Consider the following 20,225-nt stretch of genomic DNA (forward strand, 5'->3'; position numbering starts at 1 on the left):
GGCCCTCGATGTTGTGCCGAGCAATGATCACCCTACTCAAACCCATGTATCCACCCTATACCCGTAACCCAACACCCCCCCCCCTTAACCATATGTTTCTACAAGATCCCCCCCTCATTGTTCCAAATTCCAATGAGTATTAGTCCCAGTCTATCTTCCTTGTTTGCGAAGCGTGGCTCCAGCCGAGGGGGAATTTTTGGCCCTGACTCCCATTGATTTCGGCCGGGGGAATTCCGGGCCCTCCCACCCCGAGCCTGGGAATTCCCACTCAGGGTAAATGGACGATGCCCGGGGGGGGGGGGGGGGGGGGGGGGGCAGGAGGGCAGGAAAATCTACCTCTCCGATTTTAATGAGACCCCCCTGGGTCCCACGCTGGGTCAAATGCTGCCATTCTGGTGCTGGGCGCAGATCCAATCACTGGGCAACCACAATTCTCCTCAGCAGTTCCAGCCTCCACGATCCCAGCCTCACTAACATTCCAGAATATAACATCAAAAGGACAGGGAACGTAGCAGAAACGGCGGACAAGTTTCCACAGGCACAGAACCCTGTGCGGAATATTGTTTCCCTGACGTCAAAACATTTAATAATGATCAATTTACCTCACCTGATATTTTGTTGCATTCTTCCCTTGTGCGAATGATGCCAAATGGGCTATCATTTACTGCCCAACCCTGACAGATGCAAAACAGCATCCCTCCCCCCCCCCCACACACACCATCTTTAATACTTCAATGAATGAAAAACATTTGCCAGCCACAGCTTGCATTTAGATAGCACCTTTAACGGAGCAGAACACTTGGCAAGGTGGCCGCCAGACATAAACTAACACTGAGCCACTGAGGGGAATGTGAGGGCTCTTGATCAAAGGCTTCGCTCAAAGAGATAGGCCGCATGCTGCATCCCCCTCCCCCACCTCTCCCCCGAGGCATGTTGGCTCACCATTGACCACTGACCGACAGGATTGGAAGATCCCGCCGCAATCTACGGTGTTTGCCCTCGGCAGGACCGGAAGATCGCACTGGCAGGGAGAGGATGGAAAATCTTTCCCAGGGGTTTAATGGGGCGACATAAAGGTGGGGGGGGGGGGGGGGGAGCAGAGGTTTGGGGACAGAATCCCAGATCGTGGGTCCGGAAGGGGGTCAACATGGCCGCCAATGTTGGGATAAAAGAAGCGGGGTTTTCACGCGAGGGTTGAGTTGGGGGGGACGCAGAGTTCTCGGAAAGATCAAAAGAGGCGAGGTCATGATGGGGTTTGAACAGGAGGATGAAGGGATTTTACAAATCAAGACATTGACGGGCCACAAGCCAATGTGGGGGAGCAAGCCCTTGTGTGTGGTGGGGGGGGTAACGCTCCCACTAATTTCATTTGGAGTGCGCAAATGATTAAATGCACTGCCTCTTTTTAAACGATTTGGCTTGGCCAGACAGAGCCGAAGAGCTTTAAGGGAACACTGTGCATGAATGGGAGTCGGTACGAGTTAGGACACGGGCAGCAGGTCCTGCATGAGCTCAGATTTATGGGAAGCGAGAGGTTGACCGGGAGAGCACGGGAATAACGCAGACTGGAGGTAGCAGAAGCATAGAGCATAGAATTTACTGTGCAGAAGGAGGCCATTCGGCCCATCAAGTCTGCACCGGCCCTTTGAAAAGAGCACCCTAGGGGCTGGCGTTGCCCAACCTCTCGGGGTGCTACTGGGCGGCCAACGTGTCGATGGTGCTTAAGTGGGTGATGGAGTGGGAGGGGACAGCATGGAAACGGATGGAGAGAGCGTCCTGTGGGGATACAAGCCTGGGGGCCCTGGTAACGGCGCCGTGGCCGCTCCCTCCCACGAGGTATACCACGGGTCCGGTGGTGGTGGCTACCCTCAAGATTTGGGGGCAGTGGAGGCGACATAGGGGAGAAGTGGGGGGCTCGATGGAGGCTCCGTTAAGGGGGAACCATAGGTTTGTCCCGGGGAACATGGATGGGGGATTTCGGGGATGGTATAGAGCGGGCATTAGACAGCTGAAGGACCTGTTTATCGACGGAAGGTTTGCGAGCCTGGGGGAGTTGGAGGAGAAATTTGGGCTCCCGCCGGGAAACATGTTTAGATATCTGCAGGTAAAGGCATTTGCGAGACGGCAGGTGGAGGGATTCCCTGCGCTCCCTGCGAGAGGGGTGAGTGACAGGGTGCTCTCGGGGGTCTGGGTCGGGGAGGGGAAGATATCCGATATCTACAAGCTTATGCAGGAGGTGGAAGAGGCGTCAGTAGAGGAGCTGAAAACTAAGTGGGAGGGGGAACTGGGGGAACAGATCGAAGATGGGACATGGGCTGATGCCCTGGAGAGGGTAAATTCTTCCTCCTCGTGTGCGCGGCTTAGCCTCATCCAATTCAAGGTGCTGCATAGGGCCCACATGACTGGGACGAGGATGAGTAGGTTCTTTGGGGTGAAGATAGGTGTGTCAGGTGCTCGGGGAGTCCAGCGAACCATGCCCATATGTTCTGGGCATGCCCGGCATTGGAGGAGTTCTGGAAGGGGGTGGCGAGGACGGTGTCAAGGGTGGTGGGATCCAGGGTCAAGCCAGGATGGGGACTCGCGATCTTTGGGGTTGGGGTAGAGCCGGGAGTGCAGGAGGCGAAAGAGGCCGGTGTGCTGGCCTTTGCGTCCCTAGTAGCCCGGCGAAGGATTTTGCTACAGTGGAAGGACGTGAGGCCCCCAAGCGTGGAGACCTGGATCAATGACATGGCGGGCTTCATTAAGCTTGAGAAGGTTAAATTCGCCCTGAGAGGATCGGTGCAAGGGTTCTTTAAACGGTGGCAACCTTTCCTCGACTTTCTGGCTCAACGATAGGGTACTGGGACAGTAGCAGCAGCAACCCGGGGGTGGGGGGGGGGGGACGTTGATTATGTTGGCTTATTTTATTTAAATTTGATTTATTTAATTTTAATTTATGGTTAAGTTCTCTTGTTGGGGGGGTAGGGTGGGGGGAGTGTGATACATGTGATGTTACGGTATGGGGGGAATTGTGGGTGTTATGGGGCTGTTAGTTGCATATTACTGATTTTTGCTATACTTGTTATATTTTTATATTTTCTGTAAAAAATTCCAATAAAAATTATTTTAAAAACAAAAGAAAAGAGCACCCTACTTCAGCCCACACCTCCAACCTATCCCCGCAACCCAGTAAGCCCACCTAGTCATTTTGAACACTAAGGGGTAATTTATCATGGCCGATCACCCTACCCTGCACATCTTTGGACTGGTGGGAGGAAACCGGAGCAAGCCCACGCAGACACGGGGAGAACGTGCAGACTCCGCACAGGCAGTGACCTAAGCTGGGAATCGAACCTGGGAACCCAGGCGCTGTGAAGCAACAGTGCTAACCACCTGTGCTACCGTGCATGAATGAAGGCTTCAACCAAGTGGTCTTGGCGATGGTAAGGATATGTGGTCAGAAGCTAGGCCCACGTCGAATTGAACACAGTTGGGCACAATCTGGTTCAGACAGAGGGAGGGAATGAGTGGTTGGGGAACGGAGTTTGTGACCACGGCCACACGACCACAGCGATTTTGGTTTTCCCCATAAATAATCAGTTATCGCCCATGACAGGGGAGATGTTGCCCATGTTGGGCGGATGGAATTCCTATCCCCAGGAGCCACAATGATAGGTTGGCCAATGGGTATGGTAGCAGAGAACTTCGGAACCCACCTCACCGCCCAGGGTCGCAAGTTCAAACTCCAGCACAGCAACTGAGGAGTTGGAAAATTCAATGGACTGAAGTAACATCGAGAAGGAGAAGCTAATCGCGGCGATGGTGGCCAACAAAGTACCAGAGTATTGTAAAAGAAAACATCGGGTTCACTAAAACCCCTTTCGGGAAGGAAATCTGCCGTCGTTACCCAGTCTGGCCTACGTGTAAGTCCAGGCCCACAGCGATGCGGTTGGCTCTTGACAACCCTCTGAAAATGGCTGAACAAGCCCCTCGGTTATATTAAAGGTGGCAGCTCACCACCAACCCCTCAAGGGCAACGGAGAATGGGCAATAAATGTTGGCCTTGCCAGTGATGTCAGCCCACCAGGAAGTAACAAGGCTGAACGCATGACCGCAATAGCTTTCACAGGCCACAGGCCTTTGTTTGGATTTTTCTTGAAGCTGAAGGAACAATGATCATTCCTCCGCCTCAAATGCCTCAAGCTGAGGGGAAAGGCTGGTGTGGAAACGTTTCCAAACTGGCCTGGAGGATTTGCATCCTCCTGACAACAGGACTCGGTTGAAGTCGCCCGCCGTCTTGATTGGGCTTAATCAGCTCAGAGTGCGCTCAAAATTAAGCCGAGACGTAAATGCTATCTCGCCCTGACCTCGGGCTCCACGGTGCAACGCACAAGCGGTTCTCCTGTGGCAACGTGAGGAAGATAACTGACAGCGCGCGGCGGCCTGCTCCGGTCATGGTGACCTTGGGTAGAGGGTGATCCGTTGAGCTAAGGTGGGTGGTGTGGGTGGGGGGGGCAGGAAACGAGATTTGTGCCTGCAGATCGACACCTGCCATTTTTAGAAAACAACCCTTGTGAATTTTCCAATTGCGTGTCCTGTCTCCATGCCCATTGGACGGAACGTTCCACTCCCGCCAGTGCCGGGTAGGGGCTCAGCGTTTGGAGCGGTGACAACGGTCTATTTGCCGCCGGTGGGCTAAGCCGTTTGGAATCTTGTTCTGCCGCCTTGGACAGTTAATCCGCGTCGGGATCCATATTTTCAGTCATTTGCGTCTCAGGAATGCTCATTAAGACGGCAACTCCCCGGGATCACGTTCCCCTTCCGAACAAAGCGCCCCCATCCAGCGGACTATTGGAACGGTCTGTTGCCCGGCTGCGTGGAAGGTGCGGCCAACAGGCCAACCTCGCTCAATCTCCAGGTGCGTCGACACAGCTTCCGCCTACCTTTGAGAGCGCCGCCGCGAGATTCCGGGGGCTTGTATCGCAACCTGTGCCATGGCTGGAAAGGGGAGGCAGACATACGGGGGAAGTGGAGGGGGGTGGGATTGTTCCGGGGAGGGAGCGGTGGGCGTCCAGGGAGGGGGGGGGGGGAAGAGTGGGGTGGGTGGGGTTCTAGGGGCGGAAGGAACAGTCGCAGTAGCACGGGGGAGTCCGGTGTGGTAGGGCGGCAGGTTCAGGGCGAGAGTCTGGTCGGCGAAGGACTCATTGGATGGGTCACGGAACGGGACAGGTGGCTTGGATAACAGGAAGAGCCATAGTCCTGGTGGGAAAGGGGATGGGAGCGGCTGTTGGCTCTGTGGGGAGGGAAGGTATGAGGAGATGGATCGTGATAGAAGGGAAATGGAGGGAGGTTGGCGGGTGACGGAGGGGAGAGGAATAGTGATATTGGGTGGGCCGATGGTGATGGTGAGAGGGAAGTTGGTGGGTGGGTGACTGGGGGAGGGTAGAAGGTGGTGGAGTTGCTCTGGATGTGTGAATCTTCAAAGTGGGAGGAGGTTCTTTTTGGTTGGAATTCAGAAGTGTTCTCCTGTCTGTGGTGAAGCCCGAATTTCAGCAGCTTTGGTCGCAGCTCGAGGGTTTCCGAACATCCGGATCTTTCCAAGAGACATGGGTGGCGGAGGGCAGCTAACTCACAACTCTAAATCTCCATCCTCCAGGCTGAATGGTCATGGCTGACCAGGGCTCATGCAGCGATCGTTCTGGGCTGCTGAGGCAATGGTCTCTCTACAGAGTTTCGAGAGTAGTGGAGACCAGGGGGAAAGTGTCCGTGTGGAACTTCGTGCCCACGGTTCTCATCCCCCGGGTCAAAGATCAATGGTCTGGATTGTCCGCGGCCAAGTGCCGGCTCGAATGGAGAATGCGCGGGAGGTTTATGTGGAAACAATCGGCGTGCACCCCTCACCACTTCCGGTATCGGTGACGGAGTTGCACGGGTGCCGACCAAAACTCCCGCCTCCCGCCCCGAAAACAGCCGGGGAATGGCCGGGTCCCATTCTGCGCATGCGCGACCTGCTGTGGTCGCGCCGTACAAACTGGCACCGGCCGTGCACGGACCCAACCCACTATCCGCGACCCCACAGCCCCCCCCCCCCGGCCAACCCCCCAGCAGTCCCCCCAGACACCCCCCCCGGCCAGCAGCATGAATCCCCGGCGAACGCGACGCCGGGTTCACGATCTGTGTGAGCCCACGTGTCCCACGTCGTCGGGAACTCAGGTCATCGGGTGTGGAGCATCGCGAGTGGGCCGGCCGGTCAGGCGCCGACGCCATTGCGACTGCGCGTGACGCGCGGCGTCACTGTTATGCCGGTTTGGAGGGGCGGAGACTCGCAAACCAGCATCAAACCAAAAGCTTTCTATAGGTATGTCAGGAATAAAAGAATGACTAGGGTAAGAGTAGGGCCAGTCAAGGACAGTGGTGGGAAGTTGTGTGTGGAGGCCGAGGAGATAAGCGAGATACTAAATGAATACTTTTCGTCAGTATTCACTCAGGAAAAAGATAATATTGTGGAGGAGAATGCTGAGAGCCAGGCTATTAGAATAGATGGCATTGAGGTGCGTAGGGAAGAAGTGTTGGCAATTCTGGACAAGGTGAAAATAGATAAGTCCCCGGGGCCTTATGGGATTTATCCTAGGATTCTCTGGGAAGCCAGGGAAGAGATTGCTGAGCCTTTGGCTTTGATTTTTACGTCATCATTGGCTACAGGAATAGTGCCAGAGGACTGGAGGATAGCAAATATGGTCCCTTTGTTCAAGAAGGGGAGTAGAGATAACCCCGGTAACTATAGGCCGGTGAGCCTCACGTCTGTTGTGGGTAAAGTCTTGGAGAGGATTATAAGAGATACGATTTATAATCATCTAGATAGGAATAATATGATTAGGGATAGTCAGCATGGTTTTGTGAAGGGTAGGTCATGCCTCACAAACCTTATCGAGTTCTTTGAGAAGGTGACTGAACAGGTAGACGAGGGTAGAGCAGTTGATGTGGTGTATATGGATTTCAGTAAAGCGTTTGATAAGGTTCCCCACGGTCATCTATTGCAGAAAATACGGAGGCTGCGGATTGAAGGTGATTTAGAGATGTGGATCAGAAATTGGCTAGTTGAAAGAAGACAGAGGGTGGTGGTTGATGGCAAATGTTCAGAATGGAGTTCAGTTACAAGTGGCGTACCACAAGGATCTGTTCTGGGGCCGTTGCTGTTTGTCATTTTTATAAATGACCTAGAGGAGGGCACAGAAGGTTGGGTGAGTAAATTTGCAGACGACACTAAAGTCGGTGGAGTTGTTGACAGTGTGGAAGGATGTTGCAGGTTACAGAGGGACATAGATAAGCTGCACAGCTGGGCTGAGAGGTGGCAAATGGAGTTTAATGTAGAGAAGTGTGAGGTGATTCACTTTGGAAAGAATAACAGGAATGCGGAATATTTGGCTAATGGTAAAATTCTTGGTAGTGTGGATGAGCAGAGGGATCTCGGTGTCCATGTACATAGATCCCTGAAAGTTGCCACCCAGGTTGATAGGGTGGTGAAGAAGGCCTATGGTGTGATGGCCTTTATTGGTAGAGGGATTGAGTTCCGGAGCCATGAGGTCATGTTGCAGCTGTACAAAACTCTGGTACGGCCGCATTTGGAGTATTGCGTACAGTTCTGGTCGCCTCATTATAGGAAGGACGTGGAAGCTTTGGAACGGGTGCAGAGGAGATTTACCAGGATGTTGCCTGGTATGGAGGGAAAATCTTATGAGGAAAGGCTGATGGACTTGAGGTTGTTTTCGTTAGAGAGAAGAAGGTTAAGAAGTGACTTAATAGAGGCATACAAAATGATCAGAGGGTTAGATAGGGTGGTCAGTGAGAGCCTTCTCCCGCGGATGGAGGTGGCTAGCACGAGGGGACATAGCCTTAAATTGAGGGGTAATAGATATAGGACAGAGGTCAGAGGTAGGTTTTTTACGCAAAGAGTGGTGAGGCCGTGGAATGCCCTACCTGCAACAGTAGTGAACTCGCCAACATTGAGGGCATTTAAAAGTTTATTGGATAAGCAAATGGATGATAATGGCATAGTGTAGGTTAGATGGCCTTTAGTTTGTGACTTCCCATGTCGGTGCAACATCGTGGGCCGAAGGGCCTGTACTGCGCTGTATCGTTATATGTTCTATGTTCTAAACCACCCGATTCTCCACCCGATCGCCGATTACGATTTCGCCGTCGGGTAACGGAGAATCCCGCACAATGTCTCCTGGCGCATTTCTGGCTGAATGGGTGGAACACCCAGCTCTAGTCTTCCAGAATGTCCATTACCTGGAAGGGGCGGGGTTGGGAAGTCCAGATGGATTCCAGGTGCAGGGCTGAGCACTTGGTTTTGTGATGGAGGGACACCTGGAACGGACATGCTCATTAAATGTTCAGTTTCAATTCATTCACACATCCCCCGAGGCATTGATGATTCAGGCGGCATGAGTCCCTGCCTTGGCCATGGCTGTCAGCACCGACAGGCACAGGGCCAGAAGGAGCAAGGGCCTGAGCAACAAGAGGCAGCAGGGCCTCCAGAAGGTCAAACGGCTGGCAAACATGGCTCACTGCAACGGTGGGCATTGGCCTGACAATGGGCAGTGGGTGCCCGTCTCTGGAGACGAGCAAAAGGCAATGTCGGACGTGCCCTCGGATGTCCCGGGATATGCTCGTTCACATCTGCCAGCTTCCCCAATGGGAACTGTGCCCGCAAGGACTCCAGAGATGTAATGCGGAGTTCCTGGCCTGCAAGGGGCTAATGTGTGTCCGGGTGCCCTTTACGTACGGCGCCAGGAGGCAATGGTAGGACGGGTAACCTCCTGCCTGCTCCCGCCACAAGATTTTCCCAAGTTGAAGGTGCACCTGCATCAGTGACCCGAGGAGTTCGACGGAAGTCAAGCATCCAGCAGGGGGTAGCAGAAAAGGGGGCCTCACGGTAGCATGGTGGTTAGCATCAATGCTTCACAGCTCCAGGGTCCCAGGTTCGATTCCCGGCTGGGTCACTGTCTGTGTGGAGTCTGCACGTCCTCCCCGTGTGTGCGTGGGTTTCCTCCGGGTGCTCCGGTTTCCTCCCACAGTCCAAAGATGTGCGGGTTAGGTGGATTGGCCATGCTAAATTGCCCGTAGTGTAAGGTTAATGGGGGGATTGTTGGGTTACAGGTATACGGGTTACGTGGGTTTGAGTAGGGTGATCATTGTTCGGCACAACATTGAGGGCCGAAGGGCCTGTTCTGTGCTGTACTGTTCTATGTTCTATGTTCTATGTTCCTCGGGGATGCACAATTAATGTGCTGGAAAATGGAAGATCACACGTGTTCACACCCAGCGGGAATCTCGCCGACTTTCCCACTGACAACTTTGTTGCCAGAACGGAAAACTCCACCCATTGTCCTTCCAAGGACCTTCCTCTCATCAAAGCTCTGATTCCTTGCATCCTTTCCTACCCCATCCTGTACATATTGCATTAGCGGGAATGGAGAGGATCAATGACCCCGCCCCCCTCCCTCCCCCCCGGCGGGAATAGCGAAGTTTCAATGATCCCCACCGCGGGAATAGAGAAGGTTCAATTACCCCCCCCCCCCCCCCCCCCCCCCCCCCCCCCCGCGGGAATAGAGAAGGTTCAATGACCCCCTCCCCCCCACACCCCCTGTGGGAATAGAGAAGTTTCAATGATCCCCCCCCCCACCGCGGGAATAGAGAAGTTTCAATGATCCCCCCACCCCCCCTATGGGAATAGAGAAGGTTCAATGACCCCCCCCCCCCAACCGGGAATAGAGGTTCAATGACCTCCCCCATCCCCCCACGGGAATAGAGAAAGTTCAATGCCCCCCCCCCCCCCCCCCCCCCCGCGGCAATAGAGAAGGTTCAATGACACCCCCCCCCCCCCACGGGAATAGAGAAGGTTCAATGCCCCCCCCCACCCCCCCGCGGCAATAGAGAAGGTTCAATGACACCCCCCCCCCCCCCGTGGGAATAGAGAAGGTTCAATGACCCCCACCCCCCGTGGGAATAGAGAATGTTCAATGATCCCCCCACGACACATAAGCGTTGTTGACTAGCAGTCTCTCCCACTCTTACCGCCAGCCATTGTTGTGTTGGGAAGGAATTTGCAGGTTGCCACTCCAACTGTTGATCTTGTTTCGAAAGCACCTTCCTTGACCGTCAAGTCCCGGGGTGAGAATCGAAGCCAGAGATTCTGGCGCAGAGGCAGGGATGCTAATCTACTGCGCCACGGTATCTTTTTAATAATCTTTATTGTCGCAAGTAGGCTTACATTAACACGGCAATGAAGTTGCCACAGTCGCCACACTCCGGCGCCTGTTCGGGTACACAGAGGGAAAATTCAGAATGTCCAATTCACCTAACAGCACGTCTTTGGACTGTGGGAGGAAACCGGAGCACCCGGAGGAAACCCACGCAGACACGGGGAGAACGTGCAGACTCCACACAGTGACCTAAGCTGGGAATTGAACCTGGGACCCTGGCGCTGTGAAGCCACAGTGCTAACCACTGTGCTACCCTCCTAACATTTAAAAGGTACTTGGATATGAGGTGCACGTGAAACGCCGTAATCTACAAAGCTACGGGGCCAAGAGCTGGAACGTGACCGGCTGACTTCACGATGGCCAGCACACGCACGATGGGCTGAATGGCCGCTTTCTGTAAATCTCAACAATACTACAACACAATCATTATCCAGACATGTGCAGTGTGCTGGATTGTAACATTTGCAAGTGATTGGGGTTTTAGCGAGCTCAAATCTCAGCTTGTGTTTCTGTTTTTTTTTAGCACAAGTCACTGGAGCCTGTCTGGACTGTGGGAAAAAGATTCAGGGGGGAAAAAAAAGAGATGGTCTTATTTTTGTTACTGTAAACAAACGATGGGCAACGTGCTGATGGCGGATATCGAGGAGGAACAACCAGAACATAAAGCAACCACAACAACTGAGCTCCGGGCAACGCAGTCTGGAGCTCACCCAAACCTTTCATTCACCAAAACAGAAAGATATCACATTGTTTTCACATCTGGAATGCATTGAGTGAGTGATACAGCCACCCAGCCAGCTTCAGTTATGTCACAGCGATGATACGTCACTTACCCATAAAGGAACCCACACTACAGATCAAACTGAAGAGACAGCTCTCAGGAGGGAGGGTGCCACACTTACTGTAGGGGGGTTTGAAGGGGGAGGGTGGTGGTGGGAGGGGAGGAGAGAGAGAGAGAGAGAGAGAGAAAAGATAGTGAGTGAGCATTCCCGGAGTTCCTGTACAAACACAATCAGCAGCAGCATGAACTTCCACCCAATTCTAATTCTGCTCGGATTCCTGGAAGGGCCGTTCAGGAATTTCAGTGCCTGGAGCAGCCAAAACATTCGGGTCATTAAATTCCCAGTCTGGGATCCAGAGCGAGAGGGGAAAGGAGCGGGTGAGCTTGGAGGGGAGGAAAGCCAAAAGAATGACAGGGAGAGAGAGAGAGGATGACAGTGGGAGATGGATAGAGAGAGAGATAAAGATTGACCGAACATTCCCTTGACACACAAAGGGCATTCTCTTAACTTTTCCTGAAATGTATCATAAAACAACCAGTTAATGATGGCGCAGAGGCATCGATAATCTTTCTATGATGTGTGTGTGTGTGACACAGACAGACAAAGATCTAATGAAAGTGAAGAACAAAGTCTGGGCAGTGATTTCACAGCAATCACTCACATTCTCCTGACCAAATCACTATCAGTATTTTATAGTTAAATAAAAAGACCCACGGTGCAAATCCATTTTTCACTCCTGTTAACAATCTAACGAGCCTGTTTCTCACACGTCGTGACGGAGGCGACTTGAGCCTGTGGTTTCATTTGCCTGGCGTCTACGCCCGGGATTAGGGGCTGGTTTAGCTCACTGGGCTAAATCGCTGGCTTTTTAAAGCAGGCCAGCAGCACGGTTCGATTCCCGGACCAGCCTCCCCCGGACAGGTGCCGGAATGTGGCGACTAGGGGCTTTTCACAGTAACTTCATTGAAGCCTACTCGTGACAATAAGCGATTTTCTTTTTTTTTTCTAACAGAAGGAGTTGGCCGACCAGGGTTAGGACAGTGAGATCCGCTCACCGACATTACCAGGTGAATGCGTGAGGCTGCATTGCTAGACCCATGTCGGAAGGGGTACAGCACAATAGAGAGGAAACTCATCCAATCACAGAGTGAGGTGTCATATTCGTCGAGTCAGAGAGTTTTACAGCACAGAAAGAGGCCCTTCGGCCCCTCCTGTCTGTGTCCACCATCGAGCACCAATCTATCCTAATCCCATTTTCCAGCTCTTCGTCCGTGCTCTGGCACCTCAAGTGCTGATCTAAATGCTTCTTAAATGTTGTGAGGGTTCCCGCCTCTATCACCCTTTCAGGCAGCAAGTTCCAGACTCCCATCACCCTCTGGGTGAACAAGATTTTTCTCAAATCCCCTCTGAATCTCCTGCCCCTGACCTTAAATCTACGTCCCCTGGTTATTGATCCCTCAACTCAGGGGGAAAGGGGCAGCACGGTGGTGCAGTGCTTAGCACTGCTGCCTCACGGCGCCGAGGCCCCAGGTTCGATGCCGGCTCTGGGTCACTGTCCGTGTGGAGTTTGCACATTCTCCCCGTCTTTGCGTGGGTTTCGCCCCCACAACCCAAAAAGATATGCAGGTTAGGTGGATTGGCCGCGCTAAATTGCCCCTTAATTAATTAATTCATTCATTTTTTTAAAAACAAAGGGGAAAAGTTTCTTCCTGACCATGTCCCTTATCATTTTATGCCCCTCAATCAGCTCCCCCTTCCCCAGCCTTCTTTGCTCCAGGGAAAGAACCCCAGCCCAACCAGCCTCTCTTCACAGCTGAAATGGTTCACATTGTGCAGACTGAAAGTCCGATGAAGATTGGTGTCAGTTTTCACAGAACCAAACAGCGCCAGGAAGGGACCAATCAGTCCGCACAGCCTACACTGACTCTTTCAAACAGATAGATAATTAGTGACACGTTCCCAGCTCTTTCCCAATACCTTTTCACCCAATACCGTTTTTGAAAGTTGCTACTGAATCTCCAGCAACCTTCCATTCAATGCACTGAAGATGAGAAGATCTGGGTGCACAATGTAAGTTTTCCTCTTATCCTATCTCACTCTTTGCCAATTACCTTGAATTCCTGCCCACTGCTACAACTCAACATTGCCACTGCTACTGATTTGTCCGACCCCCTTAACTCCATCCATGTTGTCCTTATCCCCGTTGAGATGATTACTATCCCTCACCCTGGTCACCCAACCCCCAAGGCACTTCCCCCATCTCCACCCCCAAACTGCAGACTGGAATGTTTACAATGAGTTTGTCCGCTGACTGATGGATCCGGCTGACCTGATGGAGCACTATCAGTTCCTGCTGAGCTCTGCCAGAAACGCTGACAATTTCAGCAAGGCCCTTCCCCTTTCCACCAACAACCCAACTCCTCTCCACGACTGCCTCGTCCGGCATGTCCAGCAAGCACAAAGGAGCTTCCCTAACACAAAGACTGGGGCTATCTATTCCACTGCCTCTGCTGTGTCCTTCTGCCCCTGTATGTATTTGTTAACTGCAAGAACTGAGTACATTTACAGAGTAAAGGGCTCAAGCTAGGAACTGTCTCAATGCTTGCATGTGTGCAGGTCTCTATCCAACACTATTCTGACATCTAGGTGTGGGTCATGTGTACTGTCCTCAGTCCCACATCAGCCATATATTTGGGGCAGCACGGTAGCATGGTGGTTAGCACAGTTGCTTCACCAGCTCCATGGTCCCAGGTTCAATTCCCGGCTTGGGTCACTGTCTGTGCGGAGTCTGCACATCCTCCCCGTGTGTGCGTGGGTTTCCTCCGGGTGCTCCGGTTTCCTCCCACAGTCCAAAGATGTGCGGGTTAGGTGGATTGGCCATGATAAAATTGCCCTCAGTGTCCAGAATTGCCCCGAGTGTTGGGTGGGGTTGCTGGGTTGTGGGGATGGGGTGGAGGTGTTGACCTTGGGTGGGGTGCTCTTTCCAGGGGCCGGTGTGGACTCGATGGGCCGAGTGGCCTCCTTCTGCACTGTAAATTCTATGATATCCATGTCAGACCCTTATGCTACAGTGTCCAACCTCCCCTTTCTCTCCGAAGTCCTGCTGCTTCCCAAATCTATGCCAATCTTTCCCGTTACTCCATGCTCTTACCACACCCGTCATAGCCTACGTGACTGCGGCCCTGGTAAATTATCCCTCCTCATCCTGTCTGCCGCCATTGGCAGTGTTGACTACACTATCCTCCTCGAAGTCCTTTCTGCCTTCCTCCTTCTGGGTAGGGCTGTTCTTGCCTTTCTTGCCTATCCAGCTATCGCCGCTGAATGACCTGCACCTCTTCCTGCTGACACACCATTACCTCTGGGAGCCCCCGAGGATCTCTCCGTGGCCCACTCCTCTTTCTCATCCTCTCAGCTCCCATTTGTAAGCTGCTGGCATCCATGCCTACCTCACAGCGACCTCTCTCCACTCCTCACTCATTAATCGGACTGCCCTCCTGTCCTGGATGGGCAGAAATCTCCTCCAACTAAACATCGGGAAGGCCGAAGACCATTTTCCTCAGTCTCCGCACCACAAACTCCGTTCCTTCGCCACAGACTCCAAACTCACTCCCAGGAAATTGTCCCAGGTTGAACCAGGCTGTTGGCAGCCTCAGTGTCGTATTTGACCCCGGTGATGAGCTTTTGCACACACATCCATGACATCACCAAGACTTCCTGCTTCCACCACCATAACGTCACCCAGCTCACCTGATGCAGAAACTCTCATTTTCTAGTTCAATGGCTAGTCCAGCATTCATTGCCCATCTAGTTGCCCTCGGTGAGCAAGGTGGTGGTGAGCTGCCTTCTTGAGCCACTGCAGCCCATGTGGTGTAGGTACAGCCACAGTGCTGTTGGGGAGTTAGCTTCAGGATTTTTACCCAGCGAGTGTGAAGGAACGGCCGATATATTTCCAAGTGGGCGGTGCGGTAGCACAGTGGTTAGCACCGTTGCTTCACAGCGCCAGCGTCCCGGGTTCGATTCCCGCCTTGGGTCGCTGTCTGTGCGGAGTCTGCAGGTTCTCCCCCGTGTCTGCGTGGGTTTCCTCCGGGTACTCCGGTTTCCTCCCACAAGTCCCGAAAAGACGTGCTGTTAAGCCAATTGGACATTCTGAATTCTCCCTCAGTGAAAATGAAACTCGCTTATTGTCACAAGTGGGCTTCAGAATGAAGTTACTGTGAAAAGCCTCCTAGTCGCCACATTCCGGCACCTGTTCGGGGAGGCCGGTACGGGAACATGCCCGAACAGGCACCGGAATGTGGCGATGAGGGGCTTTTCACAGTAACTTCATTGCAGTGTTATTGTAGGTCTACTTGTGACACTAATAAAGATTATTATGATTATTATTATTAAGTCGAGGTGGTGAGGGGCTTGGACGAATTCAAATACCTGATATCTTTGTCCTTCTAGAGGTGGTGGGTTTGGAAGGTGCTGTCGAAGGAACCTTGGTCAGTTCCTGCAGTGAATCTTGTAGATGGTACACACGGCTGCCACTGTGTTGGAGGGAGTGAATATTTAAAGCTGTGGATGGGGTACCAATCAAGCGGGGCTGCTTTATCCTGGATGGCGTTGAGCTTCTTGGGTGTTGTTGGAGCTGCGCTCATCCAGGCAAGTGGGGAGTATTCCATCACACTCCTGACTTGTGCCTTGTAGATGGTGGACAGGCTTTGGGGAGTCAGGAGGTGAGTTACTCTCCGCAGGACTCATAGCTTCTGACCTGCTCTGGCAGCCACAGTATTCATATGGCTGGGTCCAGTTCAGTTTCTGGTCAATGGTAACCCTCAGTATGCTGATAGTGAGGGATTCAGCAATGGTAATGCCATTGAATGTCAAGGGGCGATGGTTACATTCTCTCTTGTTGGAGATGGTGTTCTGTTCTGGGGACGTTGCTGTTTGTCATTTTTATAAATGACCTAGAGGAGGGCGCAGAAGGATGGGTGAGTAAATTTGCAGACGACACTAAAGTCGGTGGAGTTGTAGACAGTGCGGAAGGATGTTGCAGGTTACAGAGGGACATAGATAAGCTGCAGAGCTGGGCTGAGAGGTGGCAAATGGAGTTTAATGTGGAGAAGTGTGAGGTGATTCACTTTGGAAAGAATAACAGGAATGCGGAATATTTGGCTAATGGTAAAATTCTTGGTAGTGTGGATGAGCAGAGGGATCTCGGTGTCCATGTACATAGATCCCTGAAAGTTGCCACCCAGGTTGATAGGGTTGTGAAGAAGGCCTATGGTGTGTTGGCCTTTATTGGTAGAGGGATTGAGTTCCGGAGCCATGAGGTCATGTTGCAGTTGTACAAAACTCTAGTACGGCCGCATTTGGAGTATTGCGTACAGTTCTGGTCGCCTCATTATAGGAAGGACGTGGAAGCTTTGGAACGGGTGCAGAGGAGATTTACCAGGATGTTGCCTGGTATGGAGGGAAAATCTTATGAGGAAAGGCTGATGGACTTGAGGTTGTTTTCATTAGAGAGAAGAAGGTTAAGAGGTGACTTAATAGAGGCATACAAAATGATCAGAGGGTTAGATAGGGTGGACAGCGAGAGCCTTCTCCCGCGGATGGAGGTGGCTAGCACGAGGGACATAGCCTTAAATTGAGGGTAATAGATATAGGACAGAGGTCAGAGGTGGGTTTTTTACGCAAAGAGTGGTGAGGCCGTGGAATGCCCTACCTGCAACAGTAGTGAACTCGCCAACATTGAGGGCATTTAAAAGTTTATTGGATAAGCATAAGGATGATAAGGGCATAGTGTAGGCTAGATGGCCTTTAGTTTTTGACTTCCCATGTTGGTGCAACATCGAGGGCCGAAGGGCCTGTACTGCGCTGTATCGTTCTATGTTCTATGGTCATTGCCTGGCACTTGTGTGGTGCGCATCTTCAGTGCACTTGTCAGCCCAAGCCTGGATATTATCCAGTTCTGGGCTGGATTTATCCAGGGGCTGGTTTAGCTCACTGGGCTAAATCGCTGGCTTTTGAAGCAGACCAAGCAGGCCAGCAGCACGGTTCGATTCCCGTACCAGCCTCCCCGGACAGGCGCCGGAATGTGGCGACTAGGGGCTTTTCACAGTAACTTCATTGAAGCCTACTCGTGACAATCAGCGATTTTCATTTCATTTGGACATGGACTGCTTCATTATCGTAGGAGTCACGAATGATGCAGTCACCAGCGATCATCCCCACTTCTGATCTTATGATGGAGGGAATGTTATTGGATGAAGAAGCTGAAGAGGATTGGACCTCAGACACTACCCTCCTACAGTAATGTCCTGGTCCTGAACGGGCTGACCTCCAACAATCACAATCATGTTCCTTTGTGCCAGTGGAGAGTTTTCGCCAATTCCCACTGACTTCAGTTTTGCGATAAAGTTTGTTTTTAAACTTGACTATTTCAATGCTCTCCTGGCCAACTTCCCATTTTCCGCTCTTAGATCTCATTCCAAACTCTGAGTCCCATACCCTAACTTGTACAAAGTCCTGATCACACTTTGCCCTCTGTAGTCGGTGAGCTCCCAATGCAACACCACAGTTTTTAAATTCCCAGCCTTCTTTTCAAATCCGTCCATTGCCTGATTCTTCCCTATCTCTGTCATCTCCTCCCTCTCTCATCCACTCAGTTCTCTCCATCCTCCCTCGAGACGATCCCCGGATTTCATCACCCCACCAGTGGTGGCCGTGGTTTTCCGCAATCTCGGTTTAATTCATTCTGAACAGCGATTAAACTGGGGTTATGGACATGGGCCGTGAATTGATATGGAGAGTATGAGGAGGGGTGTGGAGCATGAGTTGGCATGGGAAGGATGAGGAGAGGGATCATAGATCATAGAATTTACAGTGCAGAAAGAGGCCATTCGGCCCATCGAGTCTGCACCGGCCCTTGGAAAGAGCACCCCACTTCAGCCCACACCTCCACCGTATCCCCGAACCCCACCCAACCTTTTCGGACACTAAGAGCAATTTATCACGGCCAATCCACCCAACCTGCATATCTTCGGACTGTGGGAGGAAACCGGAGCACCCGGAGGAAACCCACGCAGACAGGGGGAGAACGTGCAAACTCCACACAGTGACCCACGGCCAGAATTGAAATCGGGTCCCTGGCGCCGTGAGGCAGCAGTGCTAACCACTGTGCCGCCGAGCCGCCTCAGTCGCTAAAATCCAGCCCAACATTTCAAATTTGGAAGCCGGCCAGACCTGCTGAGTGGTTTCCAGCATTTTCTGTTTTACATCAGTCAAACACACCCAGGGCACGATTCAGATCTACCCGAAAACCTGGCCAGGCAACGTTACAGGTATTAATCAGAAATTCAACAGGGACGTTCGAGGAACTCCAACGAACCCAGCATCTACGCTGACAGCAGGGACACATAACTCAGAGTTTGTCAGGAAGTGTGTTAGTTTGCGATAGATTTATATCACGCCAGTGTCAGCTCTGTCAGCCACAAGGAACAGCATTGACATTCATCCACACTTTTCAACCTCTGTGTGTTCAAAGGGATGGAATTAAGATTAATATCAGAAGCAGGTGGTGTTTTTTTGGAAGGCAAACAAACCAGCTAATTTTGCCAACTTGGTACTGGCTTTCAATGATAATGTTTAAAATCCCTGCTTTACAACTGAAGCAGATACTTGAGAGTGCGGTGGTCAACTATTGACACGGCAGGAACAGGAACCCACTCAATGACTAAGTGTCCACTATACATTAACTAATCACATTGAAGATAGCAACCAGAATTCACTCTGGTTTCAGCAAGGCATCAGGAGCACAAATATTAGGTCCACACTAAACTTGACTAGGAATCTACTGGATGAGGATCAGCATTGAGCAGGTCAGGTGGATTGGCCGAGCTAAATTGCTGCTTCGTGTCCATGAGGTTAGATGGGGTTGCTGGGCTACGGGGATAGGGTGGAAGTGTGGGCCTAGTAAGGTACTCTTTTCTAGGGTCGCGGCAGACTCGATGGGCCAACTGGCCTCCTTCTGCACTGTGGCGATTCAATGATTCTATGACTAAACAATTCCTATTGATCTACTGGACAAGAATCAGCGACTAAACAATGCCTATTGATCCACTGGACAAGCATCAGCATTGACTAAACAATCCCTATTGATCCACTGGACAAGAATCAGCATTGACTAAACAATGCCTATTGATCCACTGGACAATCATAGTGCAATCATAGAATTTACAGTGCAGAAGGAGGCCATTCGGCCCATCGATTCTGCACAGGCTCTTGGAAAGAGCACTCTACCCAAGGTCAACACCTCCACCCTATCCCATAACCCAGTAACCCCACCCAATACTAAGGGCAATTTTGGACACTAAGGGCAATTTATCATGGCCAATCCACCTAACCCGCACATCTTTGGACTGTGGGAGGAAACCGGAGCACCCGGAGGAAACCCACGCACACACGGGGAGGATGTGCAGACTCCGCACAGACAGTGACTCAAGCCAGAATCGAACTTGGGACCCTGGAGCTGTGAAGCGATTGTGCTATCCACAATTCTACCGTGCTACAAGAATCAGCATTGACTAAACAATCCCTATTGATCCACTGGACAAGAATCAGCATTGACTAAACAATCCCTATTGATCTACTGGACAAGAATCAGCATTGACTAAACAATCCCTATTGATCTACTGGACAAGAATCAGCATTGACTAAACAATCCCTATTGATCCACTGGACAAGAATCAGCATTGACTAAACAATCCCTATTGATCTACTGGACAATAATCAGCATTGACTAAACAATCCCTATTGATCTACTGGACAAGAATCAGCATTGACTAAACAATCCCTATTGATCCACTGGACAAGAATCAGCATTGACTAAACAATCCCTATTGATCTACTGGACAAGAATCAGCATTGACTAAACAATCCCTATTGATCCACTGGACAAGAATCAGCATTGACTAAACAATCCCTATTGATCCACTGGACAAGAATCAGCATTGACTAAACAATCCCTATTGATCCACTGGACAAGAATCAGCATTGACTAAACAATCCCTATTGATCCACTGGACAAGAATCAGCATTGACTAAACAATCCCTATTGATCCACTGGACAAGAATCAGCATTGACTTAACAATCCCTATTGATCCACTGGACAATAATCAGCACTGACTAAACAATCCCTATTGATCTACTGGA

At 51.6% G+C, this 20,225-nt stretch overlaps 1 protein-coding gene across 2 annotated transcripts in view; it reads right to left on the reverse strand.

Annotated features, from left to right (window-relative positions):
* The window catches only part of zgc:154058 (uncharacterized protein LOC795538 homolog), a 122,943-nt gene that overhangs the window by 36,358 nt on the left and 66,360 nt on the right, over positions 1 to 20,225 (reverse strand). For both annotated transcript variants that reach the window (XM_038783048.1, XM_038783046.1), the window contains exon 5: positions 11,081 to 11,148. In XM_038783048.1, coding sequence (XP_038638976.1) covers positions 11,081 to 11,148 — 68 coding nt within the window. The remainder of the gene's footprint in view (positions 1 to 11,080; positions 11,149 to 20,225) is intronic.

Source organism: Scyliorhinus canicula, chromosome 22 (assembly GCF_902713615.1).
Source record: "Scyliorhinus canicula chromosome 22, sScyCan1.1, whole genome shotgun sequence".
In the NCBI taxonomy this organism is placed as follows: Eukaryota; Metazoa; Chordata; class Chondrichthyes; order Carcharhiniformes; family Scyliorhinidae; genus Scyliorhinus; species Scyliorhinus canicula.